Source organism: Caloenas nicobarica, chromosome 5, assembly GCF_036013445.1.
Source record: "Caloenas nicobarica isolate bCalNic1 chromosome 5, bCalNic1.hap1, whole genome shotgun sequence".
In the NCBI taxonomy this organism is placed as follows: domain Eukaryota; kingdom Metazoa; phylum Chordata; class Aves; order Columbiformes; family Columbidae; genus Caloenas; species Caloenas nicobarica.
In genome coordinates, this window is record NC_088249.1 from 56,950,425 (window position 1) to 56,967,541 (window position 17,117).

General features: G+C 39.4%; 1 protein-coding gene across 3 annotated transcripts; it reads right to left on the bottom strand.

Moving 5' to 3' along the window:
* Positions 1–628: 628 nt before the first annotated feature.
* Positions 629–13,749, bottom strand: TMEM41B (transmembrane protein 41B). 3 transcript variants are annotated; one of them, XR_010606284.1, is made up of 9 exons: positions 13,561–13,749; positions 11,860–11,977; positions 10,589–10,717; positions 8,773–8,866; positions 7,791–7,895; positions 5,743–5,881; positions 4,586–4,814; positions 1,306–1,425; positions 629–861 (listed from the first exon to the last, which is right to left on the bottom strand). XR_010606284.1 is itself a non-coding variant. In XM_065635894.1 (7 exons), exons 1-7 carry the CDS (start codon positions 13,613–13,615, stop codon positions 4,645–4,647), a joined length of 810 nt encoding a protein of 269 aa, XP_065491966.1. In that variant the 5' UTR covers positions 13,616–13,749; the 3' UTR covers positions 1,871–4,644. The 3 variants fall into 3 exon arrangements, 1 of the variants encoding a protein (XP_065491966.1); XR_010606283.1 differs by lacking the exon at positions 629–861 and having other exon boundaries at positions 1,129–1,425; XM_065635894.1 differs by lacking the exons at positions 629–861; positions 1,306–1,425 and having other exon boundaries at positions 1,871–4,814.
* Positions 13,750–17,117: the final 3,368 nt, after the last annotated feature.

The following is a 17,117-nucleotide window of genomic DNA, read 5'->3' on the forward strand; positions in this document are numbered from 1 at the left end:
TGGGGATGTTCCTGTGAGAAATAATTTTAACACAGAACAAATAGTAAAATAAAAGAATGATTTAGTGATCTGCTCAAAACACTTTTTCACGGCATGAAACTCTTCCAGGTACAGTAAACACTGCAAACTCCAGATTATTGGATACAACTGCTCAAGAGCTAGGTTGTGAAACAAGTCAAAAGTTATGACCATAAATTTAGATCTTAATTCTGATGTAGAATTTTAAAAGCTGTTTGCCACTATGGCACATTCTCCTCTCCAGAGCCTAAGAAGCTTGCGTATAATGATACCTTCATAGCCTTAAAGGTTAGTAAAGTCCTAGAGATGCGCAGAACTTTCTGTCTTGAAGATCATCTACAGAAAGGAGCTTTTATGAGGCCTCTCACATAGTTCAACACCCGTCATTGATCTTAGCTCTCATAATCCAGACCCAGATTCTTCCTTGTGTACTATAAAACAATGGAACATGAAATATTACAGTAGGTGGAATATGTTTAAGAAGAGGAAAGGGAGCAATGGTATGCTAGTAAGCATATTATGCTTTTATTTATATTAATCGCAATTTTTTAAAGGCCATAACTTCTTTCAGTTTGGATGACCTGGAGCTGTAAGGCCACCAGCTGAGAGTTAGATGGAAATGTTTCTCATTGCAAGACATCAATTGGTCATAAAAATCATCAGAATAACAAAATTATATTTGAGGGAAATTTGAAAAACTTACCCTGGATCCTGCTCTCCTGTCAAAACTTCTTTCATTTCCCTCTTAACACTGTCACACTAAAATACATGGTTCACAAACCTCACACTCTTCGTGACAGAAGAAAAGCTTTCTATGATTTGACCTGTATTCTTTTCAGCCTCCTGGGGAAAAAAAAAATCCTATTTTGTAATCTTGCAACAGAGATTGTCCCACATTATGAAAAAATGTTAATTATATATTTGAGAGATGCTTAGACTTCCCCTTTCTGGCACTGGCTCCATAGTGGGTGCAAAGGAATGGATAGGCACTCACGGCACTCCTGGGACAGGATTTGTTTACTGTGCTGAACTTAATTTTGAATGGAGGAATTCTACTAGAAGGCAGGATTCTTGGTGCTTTAGCTCCCACAATTCCCAGAGTTATCACTGCACTGTCATAGCTTACAAGAATGAAAGAAAAAAATGTGACTAAGGAACAGAAAGAAATGCATTTCCCCTTTTGTTACTTTTTAATCTTTCTAGTGCAAAACACTAGAGGTATGAATTTCATTCCTGTAGCAACAGCTCTCACGAAGTCTGTTAGTCCTTACATTTGTAAAAATGTACCTGCAGTAGCTGCTGGGTGTTTGAGTCCTTGATCAGCTACCTGGCTGAGTCAATTCTGCTGGTTGTTCAGCTTAATCCAGAGTAAACTGCATGGTATGAGGCAGGCAGCATACTTCAGTTCTAATGCAAAGCAGAGCAATCCACACTGCATTTTAGTTACTATAATAAAGCTAGCTTATCACAGAAACTATACATGAGGAATATTCTCAGGAACAACACAAAAAAATCTTCAAAGTTACTTGACAAAAACATTTTGACTTTGCAAAACAGTATAGCTCACTAATACTTTAAAGAAAGTCTTGTCATTTTTTAACTTTTGCTTCTCTTGTCTTAACCTTATATCTGGAATTCATGGGGGAAAAAAAAGGCAAAGTATGCAAATGGTTCTATTTAAGGAGATAAAAGAATTTAGACCCAATTGCCTTCCAGTGCAAAATATAAAAACTTTTTGAAATTACTGTTGTATGCAAGAAATTGATTTCAGATGGAAAGGGAAGTTTACCTAGGTATTCTGAAATTAAGGCAGAAACAGAACAAATCTCATTTACAGATATAATCAGCTCAGTTTAATTTTTAATCAGTCATTAAAAATACCATTTACTAAGAACTCATCCCTTTTAAACAGGTTAATAAAAAAATAAGCTTAGTGGGAAGTTCAGCATGCTTCATTGTACTCAAAAATACAATGTTTCTTGTTTTATATCATACCTTTATTATCAAATGGCAAGAGACATTTAGTAATGATGTCATGCGCATACCACAAAAAATTCCAAAAGATAAACAGGTCACCTAACAGCTCAAAATTCCTTGCAATTAAAAAAAACCCCCAAAGCTACACCTTCCTGATTTTCCATTTTATTTCATGGTAAACACTTTCCTGTCAAAATGTTATGGCTATGTCTTGGATCACTTGCTGGATTCCCTAAAGAAAAGAGCAGGCTAGTACAGTATTCCACAGCACAGTGGTTTTCCACAAGGCCTTCCTTATCTTCACACCCCTCAGTAGTCCTCATAGGGCAGGAAACTGCCTGAGGCTCTTGGCAGCTGAAGATAAACACAGAAGGGACAGGTTAAAAAAAGGCTAAGATTTTGCAAAGGGAAAGAACTGTTATTTTCAACCTTTTTAAGGTCTTAAGGCTTTTAGCCACTATGATGCGAACCCAGGCTATGCCTGAAACACAGCAGGTTTTTCAGTAACATAGGCTGATCCCACTTAGAGTGAAATGTAGCTCAGTGAAAATGTCAGGTGATGGCATGATTCACATTAAACTAAAACCTAGTTCCGTTCCTTCTTTAGTGTCAAAGTTCCACCAAAACATTGGCTTTATACAGAATAGAAGGGATTTTACAACAGCATCTGTTATTGACCAGAAACTGAGAGAAATTTTGAGAAAAGCCACTGGACAATAAGTAGTAGGTAATTTATTCTGAGAGCTTATCTGCATGAAAAAATTAACTATGCAGAAAAGTAGGCTGTAAATCGACAGCGATTTCACACTCAGTAGTCCAGGGGATACTTGCTCACAACAGCTAAATTCACACTCAAGTTTACTATGGAATAAATCCCTTGGGTAGATGTCCTCAGACTATAACTGCAGTAATAAAAATAATCACTGTTTGGTTTTAAATGCCAATAAAGTACACTTCTAGAGTAAATTCTAAATAATAAAACAACTGCTGAAGCTAAATGATCTTACAATAAACTTGCAAACAGAAGTGATATTAATTCCTTTACCTATGTAAAAAATACCATTTACTATGCAGCTCAGATTTAAATAAAGACAAATAGTGTATCAATAATATTTACTATATATTTACATGTAATACTGTGATGAAACGAAGGAGTCAATTAACATTATGTTACAAAAAGAACAAAACTCTTCAAAGGTACCAGTACCTTTCACATTATCACATTTATGGAACTGTTCTCTTACATCTCAATGATCTATCATATGATGAGTTGACATGAGGATACAGACAAATAAACCCCTGAATTGGAGCATATAGTAATGTGTCAACTCCCATTTCAGCAAGATACTCCAGGGGCACAACTTAAAGCTTATAAGCAGCACTGGTTTCAGTAGGATAAAACTTAAATGCACACCCCAGGTCCTTGCTGATCAGGGCCTCATTTGATGGGATTCCAAGGACAACACAACGAACCACAACAGGTATAAGCATACAAGGAGAGGTATCATATAACTTATTCAGTGAATATATATACTTTTACTTAAAGGTGAATAATAGCTGGTTGCCTATTGCCAGTTACTGACTAACCAGACAATGGAATCATCCTTTCAATTTTATATACATTGACACATGAGCCTTCTGTAATGTGATGCTCTGAACGTTATTTGGAATCAGCTCTTTAATAAGAACTGCACCAATTTGTGTATGTGACATTTCTAGCTAATTGAGCTGCAATGGAAAATTTTATACTCTTTACATATTGCTTGAGAAATGGTAATATTACACTGCTTAAAGTCATACTTTTGTATCACTTGAGAACTGAGAGTTTTATATAATCATACAATCATTTTCTTAAATTGGCAGGATAAATCTATGCAAGTGAAATATTGACGAAATAATCAACACTAAAAAAATTAAAATTAGAACTTGAAGTCATAAGCCAGCCACAATAAAAAAATCTAGCCTGCTCTCTCCCTTCTTATATCCTCTTCCAGAATTAAATTTTACAGAGGACAAGAGGGAATGATGTGACACTTTGCCTTTGTTAATCCAGTTAATAAAGCAGTTAGTAGGTTCAAGTATTTAAATCCACAGAGCACTAATAAATAGAAGTAAACAATCAGGATGAGAATGAATATCATTGTACTTAAAGTACTGCAAAAAACCTTTGTTTCTGAGTGAGCACCGTTATTATGCTATTATTTTGGAACTAAAAAAAAATTGTTGATGAGAAATGTAATCAGACCAGATCACATGCAAGCCTACAGAGAATGTTACAAAACTGCACTGAATAATTAAGGTTTTTTTCTTGCAAGTTTTAGAAAGCATTATCTGTGGTTTATGTCTACATTACAATTTTTGCTCTGCAGATAATCAGAGCAAAATGTTATATCTGTGTTTTCACTTCCCTCATCCTGAGGGCCCCACACACACCCTCCCAAAGTAAACCACTTACGGTTTGGTTACAAAACTATATGCAGTACACTTCTGAACACAGTTCCTTCCATTTTAGGTGTTCATTTAAAGACATTCTTATCAATTACAAGCCTCCCCTTTAATTGCTTAAGATCCAATAGAAAAGCAAATGTACAAATATCAGAAGTGCTGATCCTGAGATGAAGTATGGGAAATTCTGGTCCAGTTTGATCCTTATTCAAACTTCTGTTTCAGTTTCTTCTGAAAGACAGCTGGTAGGATGGAGAGGATGGCTAGAATCATCAGAACAAACACAGAGTTCCAGGAAACAGCTTCCCCTGCTGTCGTAAGTTGGTACAGCGTTGTTCCTGCCTTAATGGCTACAAAAGACGGCGGTGCCACACCTGAAGTGAGAATTAAACAACAGCTTGTTAGGGTGAAAAAATGGAAAAAAAACCCAACAACATAAATTAGTCATCTAACTTTTAACACCAAACACTGCAGACTTTGTTGCCGTGTACTTGTGGTTTTTTTTTTTCTTACTTCTAGAGTAAATTCTAAATAATAAAACAACTGCTGAAGCTAAATGATCTTACAATAAACTTGTAAAAAAGTAAAAAAGAGGGGTGTAAAACAAAATTCAAAGACAAAAAACATTTCTCAAAAGACCTTTCTTTATGCCATTTTTTATACTTTTAACACCAACTCAAAAACAGAGGACTAGGAAAAGATGATAATCTCTGCTCTTTAGACTCTGCGGATTTCAAGTCTTCTCTCTACAAACTGATTTAAGTTCATAAAGGAAAAATACAGATTGTGTCCTAACAGATTACAAAGTATTTCCAAAAATATGCCAATTACAAAACTAAAGTTTTAGCACTACATTAGTTAAATTATTAATTCACTCCTAGGAAGGTATGTTATGATGAACAAAATGGAGTGGGAAGCAGAGAAACAATCCTTCAGATCGAAATCACATACATCCTCACACAATTATGCTGAGCTCAAAATAGGAGTTTATAGAAGTATTATAGTCATGCACTGGACCAAAAAGTTACTAATAAAGTGTTCATATAATGTATGTTTCCTTAAGCAAGTAATTAAGCCTGGGCTCATTACCTCTCATCCAGTACATCAGAATAGTCCTGACTATTAAAATCTTTTGATGCTATAAGCTACACACATCAGAAAGTACAAAAGCAATATTTTTGTGTAAACTTCCCACCACCCAGTAGGTGGTGATCTCTGCTGAACAGCACATACTGTGTGATGCAAAGAATATCCCTTTTTCTAGCTACCCCAACACTGCAGTTCACTAGCCAGAATTCTTACCTAGAAAAGTGCCAATGAAAAATACTTTCAATGGCACATTAATTACAGGAGATGTTATATTGATAAACCAGTTGGGGAGAAAAGGTGTTATTCTCAAAAATATTATGTAGTTAATGAGGTGTTCTCTGTGTCGTTCAACCTGCCAAAACAAAACCAATGAAACAAAATCAGTAAAATTATCCCTGCCTTGAAAATACACAATGATTTTACTAGAAGAGGTTTGTTAGGGGATTTTTTGTGTATCTTTTGTAGACATTTACAAGTTGCAAACATAAAAATCAGTTAAACGAGTGACTCAAGGAAGAGTCATCAGTGAATCACTTGTTAAATAGAACTGAAGTTAGTTTGGAAATACAAGTCTGTGGTAGAGCGTGGTGATGATGTGTCTGAATCAGCCACCTTAAACAGCAAATAATTTGGCACAGCAGCAGGCCTAACCCTAACTTTAGTGGAGCAACCTCTGCCCGTCTTAACTGTAGCCCAGTCAACACAGCCAGCTTGCCATCATATTTCTAAAGCTTCTGCAGGAACTATCAATGAAGTTTGTCCTCAACCCATTCCGTCCTAACTCATAATCAAACTTGAAACACTTACCCAGGTCATGGCTCTGAAGTTTATCAGGTGGCTGCTGCCTGCAGAGTTGCAAAACCTATCTACTCATACATGAGAATGCCCAGCATTAACATTTACCCAGGAGCAACCACAATAGCCCCAACTTTATTTACAGTCTTCATTATATTCTCAAGTCTAGCCCAGCTCCTTACACTAGTACTACAGAAAGCCTTTTCTCCTTCCAGCCTGGCTTGGGCACATCAGCCCTTTCAAACAATAACTGTCACCTCAAACCAAGTTATACGGATAGCAAAGCACCCACCACTTCTGGCCTCTCCTGGCAGACCTTCATTAAACCTAAGCCTAAACATGGCATGATCATAAGGCCCCAAACAGTTGAAATCAAATCTGGTCTGACTGCAATTCCATCTGAAATCTTGTGTAGCAATTCACCCCAGTCACAACCCTATTTTTCCTCCAACTTTAGCTTTAGCCACAACACTAAAGTCAGTAGCCCTGCTATTGTTCAGTAATACCACTATGGTTTTTTTTAATCTTAGTAAAGGACAAATATTTAAACATTAATTAATCCCACATATAAAATATCTTAGCACTTGAAATGCAAGCATGACATAGTCCAATTAACCTGGCAACAGTGAGATATGAGCTGCACATATAATTACATACGTAGTTCTACTAATGGAATTAGTAACCATTTGCTACTCAGCGAACAGCCTCAAGATTATACTGCAATATTAAGCTTTACCTGGGTCAAGGGTCAAAATACTACTATATTATTTAATAAGGTCAATTGTGCCAGGCACAGCTCAATATCTTATCTAGTGAGGAACAAGTGTAAAATATTTTTATGCAATTCAAAAATCTTGACCAGATTACAGTAATAAGTTGTGCTTCATACTTGCAAAGAAAAAAAAATCTGTTTGAACATGTTTGAGAGTATCAAAGCAAGAGAGATGGGGACAAATACTAATCACGCTAGGATTTTGTACTGCAAAAATCTTTAACTTCACCTGACAATTAACACTTGCTGAAACTATTACCAGATACTGTAAGAGAAAGCTTCTAAATGCTCCAACCACAATAACATCTTCAAACAAAGGTTTTGCAATTAGACATACAGCTACAGGTTTTCTTCCCCTATAAAAAACACAAACTCAGCTTTCATTAGTTCTGATGGTTAGAGAGCTATTACTTTAAATTGAAACTGGAAAGGTTTCCTATTGACATTAGCTAAACCAAGGGAGGGTTATCAGTTGCAAACTCTTCCTAGGTAAAAACAACTTCCTCGCAGGAAATACCATAAAATCAGGAATACTCTCCACTGTTTAAAAACACTCAGAGAAAGTAACTACACAGTGTCAGAAAGGAGTAAGAATCCTCTTTGTAACTAGACATATGAGCACGAGACCTCCTAGTTTTCCATGCTATTCCACTATACATTTTCTATCAAATTTCAGCATCTCTAGAAACGTTACCTGTTCTGACCATTTTACTGCTTTTTCTGTTAAATATCTGTACACAACAGGACGTCCCACTAGGTATGAAAGCATATAGCAGAATGAAGCTCCAAGTCCTGAGCACTGGGGAAAAAAAAAAAAACAAAACACAACCACAAACGAATGAGCAGAAAGTCTATTTACCTTATATCCCTACTAACTAAACCACAGAGCCTGCTTCTATGTAGCCCTTCTTTGAGGCTGAAGGGCTCTCCTTCTGCAGCAGGCACACACCCCCTATTAATGTTATTGACCCAAGATGACACAGGACAGTTCCCTTATTTCCAAGGCATTTAGATCAATCTTAACATTCAAAGTAGACAATGTTGATTTCGTATCAGTTAATATCGAGTGCTTCTGCAGTTTTAAGATTTTTGAACAGTGAAAGCTTTGCAAATAAGGGGCACAATGGCATTAAATAGATTCAAACTTGGAAATTCGTCACCTTGGTCCTCCATACACACTCAATTTTCTCATTCTTAAAAACTAAGGCTCATTATGACTGCATCTTTTGTACATGATATTTTGTGAAGCTTGTCGATAACACATTTCGTATCTTAAATTAAGCTTCGTGGATATTTAAGCCATTTTTAAACAGATGTGTTCTGTAGCGTGATAATAAAAATGGAGTAATCTTGTTCTGAAATTACATTTGGGTTCTGGTGGATACCAGACAATTTTAAAGTAAACTCTGGCTGATTTACACCCAGAAAATTATTAAGGAAATTATTAAGAAAACGTGGGTAAACCATTTAGTTTTTTGATCACCACCCAATGCTACAGTGAATTTTGTGGGTAACAACATTCTCACAACAGAGATGAATGAGAACTCATTAATTCCTCAAACTAAAGCATACCCCATTTCACTCAGATTCTGACCATTTCAAACACAATTCAGATGCTTGGTTGTATTCCAAATAGATAGAAATACACACCCTCACAAACTGTTTTCCATACTTACCAGACAAACAAGAAATAAGGCCAGCGGAAAAGGATAAAGAAACCCTGACAGGATGCTGAGAAATATAGACCCAGGAATAGCAAATGTTTGTAAGCTGGATGCATCTTAGTTAAGGAAAAACAAAATGAAAAAGCTACCCAATTCTTAATTTTATAAGCAGACAAGATACATATTACAATTTGAAAAAACATAATAGGCATAGCCTCTAAAGATCTTTACCTCAAAATACCATTTGTATAGTAGCACAAGAAGCCCGAGCACAGAGAAACAAGAAGTAGATTTATCATTACACATACAAAAATCAGTCACTAAATAATAAAAGCTGTACTACTTTTTTTTGTTTATCTGTGCCACAATTGACACTGGGATTTATTGTGACATTACAGAAAACACATATTTCTGATTTTAAATTTTTGACTAGAAAGATGCAGACGTCAGTTATTCTCTCTTAAAAGTTCACAGAACTGTCTGAGCCCATAACTACTGGGAGTTTCATGGAAGACTGACATTTATGAAGGCAACTACTGCTTCCTTACAAACAGGCATGGTGCGATCACTAGATAACTAGGATACATGATCATTAATTTCAGCCAGAATTTTTCAAAACGGCAAAAATGAAGTTTCTGCAGCATACGTGAACAGGCCGCTGAGCTTAAGGCTCGCTAGACATACTTGAAACTATGACGTATTGCCCCCAGATAGAAATCTTATGAAGCTTCACACTATTTTCTCTGAGTTGAATTGACTGAAATATCAAAAAGCCAAATAATCTCCCTTAAATTCTTTACAACGAGTACAGCTTTTTCTAAGAAAGTGACAAAGTTCTGAGATAACTGTAACATGATTCTCAACTGATCACAGTCTAGTGCTGAGATAGTAAATGTCATCACATCAGCTGTTAAGAGTAGTTCAACGAACAGCCAGTTCTGTTCTACTTCTTGTTAAGGTATAAACTAACATTTTACTTTTCTTCATAAATCTATTATTTGTGAACTACACTTAAAAAGAATGAGCTAGAGGATAATTACTAAAGGCACATTCAGCACTGATTTTGCTCAGTTACAAAAGCCTCCTGCATTAAACTATGAAACAGACCTCTTTTCAAAGTTATTAACCTTTAGTTAAGTGTTGCAGTTAAGAGTGTGTTTAATGATTAATTAATATATTCAGCACTCAAGAAAAAGAAGTTAACACAGAACACAGGTAGCCTTTGTGCCTCCCTAGGCAGAAAGCACTTCAGAAATTTAGCTCTCTCTAAAAAGAAATAGAGATCTGGTTTTCGAATGTGGGCACTGCAGGGATCAAAGAAAGCTCAAAACACTTTCCTTCAGAAATGCTATAAAATACGCTGTAAATTACCCCTATATAGCACTTTTGAACATCTCAAGGAGAAGCACTGCACTCGTCAGTTTTCCTTGGGAATCAACAGTAATTTCTAACTGGCAATTCAGTTTGCATTTTAAAAAGTTAGCATGAGACTAAAATGAGACCAGGCCTAATATCAAAGCTAAAAAATATTGTCCATAACAGACAGTCAAGGTGAAGCTGCACGCAAATCCCCAACAGCATTTACTACTATACCTGCATGCATCGATTTCCTTCTACTCAAGCCTTACAGTACAAAAAGCATGCTGAAACACATAAGAAATGGTTTTAAGTTCAAAGATGTTAGAATATTTGTGTCTATTTATAAACACATCTAGGTGCGTTAGCCTTCTTCACCCATGATCAAGAATTTATCAGTTTGTATTTTTCATTTATTTTTCAAAGAAATATGACTACATGAAAACTGTCTTTAATATCAGAAAAAGGATACAAAATATATGTGGCAAAATAAGCCACTAACACTTGAACATAAAATGTGTCCTTATATTTGGACAGGACTTTTCCCAAAGCCTTTGCATCATCCATATCTCTTGGAACCTTTATACATTCTCTTTCTTCTCTGGCAGGGGAAAAAAAAAAAAAAAGGCAAGCAGGAATGGTGGTAAATAAAATCAAACAGTATAGTAAACTTACTTACTGAATATAGAGACAATTAGATACACTACATCACTAAACTACAACCTCAGCAAACAGACCGCATGATTATTGTTGTGATAATGTTCTCAGATGAATACTTAATATTTACAGTGTGTTTTATATTAGAAAATAATCAATTTTAGGTATTTGCAAACCATTTTTTAAATTCATTACAATAATCTGTTTTATTTCTAGGACTCTTTTTTTCTTACCAAGTAGTGATCAAATAGAAATAATTACTCAAACCAAACACTGGCAACTGAACAGCAGTCAACGTTTCAGCCAAAACCAACTGTAACTGCCTCAACACGAGGGGCATAACATTTGAAGTGCAGCAAGAGCAGCAGAGCTTTATCTCGCAAACAAACAAAGCTTTAAGAGCAAAATCTCATGTCACACCTTAATCTGGTGCAACCCTGGGCAGCACAGTTGAGTGTCCTCTCTTCCTCTGTATCAGACTTAGTGATTGGACTGTTGCAAACTGAACTTGTTGAGCAAGTTAATCAGACAGAAAATTAACTACTAAAAGAAAAAAAGAAAGTTGTCAGCAAGCAGGCTTCCATCTCGTCAAACTATCTACCTCCCCAACACAAGTACTAGATGCAACAAAAAGGAGAAAAAGAGAACGTGAAGCTTAGATATGAAGGAAGAAGGATGTCTCCTGATGACAGCCTCTAGTTATACCAGTGCACAAGGAATTTTAAAACAGACCTAGCCCTAACCAAGCATGTTTTGGCTCTCAACTGAAGAAGGTTAAGAACATCGTTGACTACCATTGCTAATGTGACAGGGGGTATCTTTTCAAAACCTGGTATTTCAGCTGTGCAGCAGAAACCCTAGGCCAAGTACAACTCTGTTTACACAGATCCTACTGGTTAGCATTTCAATTTGAGCTTTGTATCCTGACATTCTAAGTTATAAACTCAAATTCCCTTTTTTAAAAAAATAAGGCTATGTCTATAATTAACTCATGTCAGTTTAAAAATAACGTAACCCCATGAAGGCTCCTCTACAATTTGATACTGAATAAAAAGCCAATAAATTAATCTCTCCTGACATACTTACTCACTAAGTTGTGGGAAATTTTTATATACCAGGAACATAAGGAAAGCAGCTGATAAGAAGATGGACACTAAAATAAGAAGTGATGTCCGAGCTGATCCACCTTCTGCCTGAGCTTTCCCTGAAATTAAACAAAAACAAAGTTAAAAACAAATCAACAACTACAAAAAGAAAACCCTCACATCTCACAACAGATTTCAAACTTATACTTTAAGGAAATGTTAAGGTAAGCTCTCTGTGGACATTATCTTCCCACCAATGCTTTCAATAACATATGCAACACACTGCTCACATTCCCTGAAAGCTTTCAAACAAATTTGAAGTTCTGGCAAACATCCCATAGAAGTCAACTTCTATGATCAATAATAATTTAAGCCTCAATTAGTAAATACATTTGTAAAGAGAAAAAAACAGAGCAAAACCAAAGAAGCCATACATATTTTTCCTTTTTGCCAGAAATCTTCTGCCAGTCTAGTTAACTAAGATTTAACTTGAAGTTAAATCTTCAGTATGTACAATGCAACTTTGAAACAAGCTCATTAACAGATTTGGGTTTTTTTTTTCTCCTAAGAAAGAACACCTGGCACAGCCACTAGCCAGCTGGGTGAGACACACTCATCAGGAGAAAACATATGTAAACACACACACCAGCCTGGCATATAAAGATTACAGTTCTCAGACCTGGGAACTACACTCATTTTACACTCATATTAAAAAAATCTTGAATATGTCTATATAAGTTTTTATTAGCCTTTAAATTCTTGTGTAAAGGAAATAATTAAGAGTACAATAAGTGACAAAATAACATTTTAGGCCTCTTCTATACTTTAGATTTTAGCAATATGACCATATATATGTAAGACACTGATTAGCACAAATGGAGCTATATGCTCAGAAGAATTTTAAAGAGAGAAATAAACAGTAAGAATTCTCTGCATCCACACTAGGATGTGCATGTATTAAAACATTCTCCTCAGACACTGCTAAGCTAGCACAGCTTTGCAGGGAGCATCAGTCTTGGTCACCTGAAGAACACAAAAATTACCAAGGCTGTATTTACATTCGTGGGTGCCAGTGGCATGACTACAATGCCAACATTCGAGTGGGTCGGGTCGCTCTGCCACCTGACTGTTGTGAAACGCAGCGAAAGGATGATGAAACCCACGGACAAAACAGAGCCAGCTGGACAAGCTGGCAATTTTATTGGCTTCAACACTTTTTTTTGCATTGAGGTCAGCGTGATCCCACAGGTGTGCACCGGCTCTGCTAAGGCCAAAGGAGGAGAAGGCAGCATCCACGTAGCAGCTACAAGCGTGACTAACTCAGCAGTGGTTATTTTAATAACATCTTCTCCAGAGAAGGAAAAAAAAGCAAACAATAATAATAATAACAACAACAACTTAGAGGACGAAAATGCAAAATACAGCAAACTGCACTTCCTGACACTGCCACTTTTTGTACTACCATGGCGGGGAATAACACACACACGAACCCACGCGTGTTTCCTCATCATGTGCGGGGCGGGCCGCTGCTCCATTTCGGAGGGCAGCGGCTGACAGGCCCCGCGGCGGGAACCCGCCTCACCCCCCCCCACACCAACCGCGCTGAGGCGGCCTCGCTGCCGCTCGCCCGGCCCGGGCGGGCGGTTGGTTGCCCGTTGACAGGATGAGGTCGCGCGTCCCCGCCGCCCCAAGCCCCCGGCACCTTCTAGAAGCTGCCGCTGCTGCCTGGCGCTCTCCGCCGCCGTCCGCTGCGCCATGGTTCCGCGCTACCCCCGGGGCTCGCCGGCCGGCGAATCCGGCCCAGGGCAGGCCTCGCCGGCACCGAGAGCCGCGGGAAGGAGGCGGGACCGGCCGCTCCTCCTCACCCCACACGGGTCGCGCTACCGCCCTCGTCGCCGCACGGCGCATGCGCTGCTCCGGCGCGCCGCTTGTATGAGGGGCATTACGGGCTTGCGCTTCTCTGCTGTCATATACGGGAGCACGTGTTGGGCTTCACGTCGTGAAATGCGGCGGTGGGTTAGTGACGGTACATACGGTAACGCCTCCTTTCGGGGAAGGTCCATATGGATATATACGGTAATAAGCGGTGCGCTCAATGGGGGTGAATATGGCGCGGGGCGCCCCCTGAGGGCGGCGGGGTGGGGGCGCCTCAGCCCGGTTGGAAAGAAAGGCTGATCGTGCCTGCGGGGCAGCAGGATAAAACCTCTCTGCGGGCTTGGTTTACCTCGGTAATGGCGTGAGGCCTGGGAGCGGCTTTACAGCTGTGGATGGGGCTGGGAGCTTCCCTCACAGAGAGGGCGGCGAGAGCCGCTCGGCCGTTGGGGCGGTTGGGCCCCGCTCGCGCCCCTCGGCCGGCCGTTGGGGCGGTTGGGCCCCGCTCGCGCCCCGCTCGCGCCCCTCGGCCGGCCCTTGGGGCGGTTGGGCCCCGCTCGCGCCCCGCTCGCGCCCCTCGGCCGGCCGTTGGGGCGGTTGGGCCCCGCTCGCGCCCCGCTCGCGCCCCTCGGCCGGCCCTTGGGGCGGTTGGGCCCCGCTCGCGCCCCGCTCGCGCCCCTCGGCCGGCCGTTGCGGGGGTTGGGCCGCGCTCGCGCCCCTCGGCCGGCCGTTGCGGGGGTTGGGCCGCGCTCGCGCCCCTCGGCCGGCCGTTGGGGCGGTTGGGCCGCGCTCGCGCCCCGCCGTGGCGGCTCTGGGGCGGGGCAGCGCTCACCGGGGCGCCGGAACAGCGGTGGGCTTTGAGGAGACCTTATTTGCTTTTTACATTTAGGTTTTTAGGTTTTTCGAGCCGGTTCGTTGCTCACTTTCGAGAAGAAAGCTTCAGTGCTCTGTTTTGGATGAGCCGGATTGCTCTTTCCCGCGAAGAAAGAAAACAACTCAAGCTGTCTCGGGATTTTCTTGATGTCTCTTCCTGTCAGTCAGAAGGTTTGAAATCCCCCGGAAAAGCCAGAGCATCGTTTCCCAGTGTTCACAGATTCCTTGGCATTTGAGCCGTGTCTCACCTCGAAGCACCTATTTCCTCATGCAGTCTTTTGGCAACAGGACATCTCTTAACCTTTCAACTCTCCCCACCAGCGAGAAGCATTACAGTGAATGTTCTCCAGAGAGAACACTCTGAAACTGTGCAGCCAACACCCATTGCATAAGCTTCTGGGCAGATTGTTGGCTGAGGGAGATAGTGTGTCACTCCCTCTCTCCTTTTCCAGTTGTATCTACTTATAAATCCCTGGCCCTTCTTCAGGGTCTTTTTCTAGAAAGGAGACTCTGAGAGAGCTGGACATGGTTCTGAGATTAACTTCAGCCTCATTTATCTGATTACTCTGGCTGCTGCTAACTTTATACCATGACTAAACATATATTTAAAAATTGCTTTTACAGGGTACAACAACTAAGCAGTAGAATTTCACAGATTGTATTTCCTGAGATCATAGATTTTTTTGTAAAGCAGTGAGGAAAATGCAGTTCAGCACACAGCAGACCTCTTAAAAGCATTGCTTTATTGCTACACTGTACAAAACCCACTTGTGTTACAGTGTAAGTGTATACAGGAAGTTGATGATTCATTTAAGATTTAAATAGTCTAATATGCTATTACCAAGTACAGCCCCTGCCAAATCCAGTGGGAGGAAATAATCCAATCTATAAATTGTGATCAGACTCCAAATAAAGCTTCCACTCATTAGTAGATTTCACATAAAGCTTTAATTTACTCGGTTTCTTACATTTAGAATCAAATTATTTAAAATTATTTCATTAAATCATGTAGTTCACTCTTTTAATATTTTTAATTGATATTTCAAAAATGCTAGTGCCCTGAGGAGCCAGTCAGGTCTATGAACTTGTTGCTCTGGGCATCGGTGCCAGATGACAGATTCCTTTGTTTATTCAAACCCTTTTCAAGCCTTTACTAGCAAGATAAGAATTGCTGACACCAGAGCAGATTGCATTTTTTCCCTCTTGTAAATGCACGTTATGTTTGTCATCTCTCTTTGATTACCCCATTGCTTCTGGTACTCCAGGTAAAATGATTCAAACACTGGGACTTCTTTCTTGTCTGGATAACTTCTGACAAATATCAAATAGCTACTAAACTGAAGAATGTTGGAAGTAAAATTGCAGGTAACCTGACACAGGTTAAGCTAACATCTGAGTCTTGCTGAATTTTATGTGGTTCCCATTGTCCAAGACATCACTGTAAGACATACAACAAACAGTTACAGAAATAGAAATTTTCTCCATGTTTCCACTTCTATTTAGTACAAGCACATGGCCTGCAGATGGTTCTCAGGATGCTGACTGTGCAGTAAGCTCCCTGTGTTAGTATGTGTCTCATTAAAAATAGAGAAGATAACTCTAATCAACTCAGTGTTATGGAGCTCCAGCTTTCTGAATTGCTGCCAGGGTGAAATTTAAGGATTCATTAACTAGATCACTTTGAAGTTGAAATATACCGCATAAGTGATATTTGTTAGACTAGATTTTCAGAAGACTCTTAGACTGTCTGTTTTATGCTGTTCTTGGTTCCCCTAGGGGGAATACTGCTGTTGTGAATGTGTTGGCTATTTTACTAAACTTTGAAGCTGCCAGTGGTGTTTAGTATCTGCTGACAATTTAAATAGTCCTCTCCAAAGACATCCACACCTAACAAATATCAGCAGAACCTCTGCGTTCACTCAGGGAAAAAAAGAGGGCTGTGTCTGTGGAACGTTCCTTAGGACTCACTCTGTAAATAAAATATCTCAGAACCTCTGTTGAATTGAATTAGGTTCATTTACTGGAAAGAAAGCAAAGAATGAAAAATACCACCATGAGCCACATCCCTTATACGTTTAGAGGAGAAAGAATTTTGGCAAGTGGAACTCCGTGAGCGATCAAGGAAACTTTGACACGTGGTTGAGATCAACACTGCCAGAAACACACTCATTTCACAGCGTACTGAGAACAATAGCTGTGGACTGAAAATAGATTTACTCTCTTCAAGTATAAAGTATCCCCTATACATAATGTATAACTTCATAAACAACATAAAAGCTCCTCTGTCTTTGGAGCTTCTTTCTAAGCCCTTCCTGATACAGAACATATGCTGCACGATAATTATTTAGCAGAGAAAGAATGATGGAAGTGCTCTGGTCTCCAGTTGGGGTTCGCTCAGTGGCTTTAGCAGTGGGAGCAGCACTCTGTACTCGAAGGCTATAGACTGAATGAGGCAAGTACCCACAAGCTTTATATGAACCAGGTTTTGGAAAATTTACCGTGAACTCAGAATAT

Excerpts from the sequence above, each read along its gene's own strand:
- TMEM41B (XM_065635894.1), bottom strand. The coding sequence starts at position 13,615 with ATGGCGCAGCGGACGGCGGCGGAGAGCGCCAGGCAGCAGCGGCAGCTT. Across the intron at positions 8,867-10,588 it reads TATTTTGCCACATATATTTT|CTTACAAACATTTGCTATTC; the intron begins GTATCCTTTTTC and ends AGATGCATCCAG. Across the intron at positions 5,882-7,790 it reads CAGTAAAATGGTCAGAACAG|GTTGAACGACACAGAGAACA; the intron begins GTAACGTTTCTA and ends TTGTTTTGGCAG.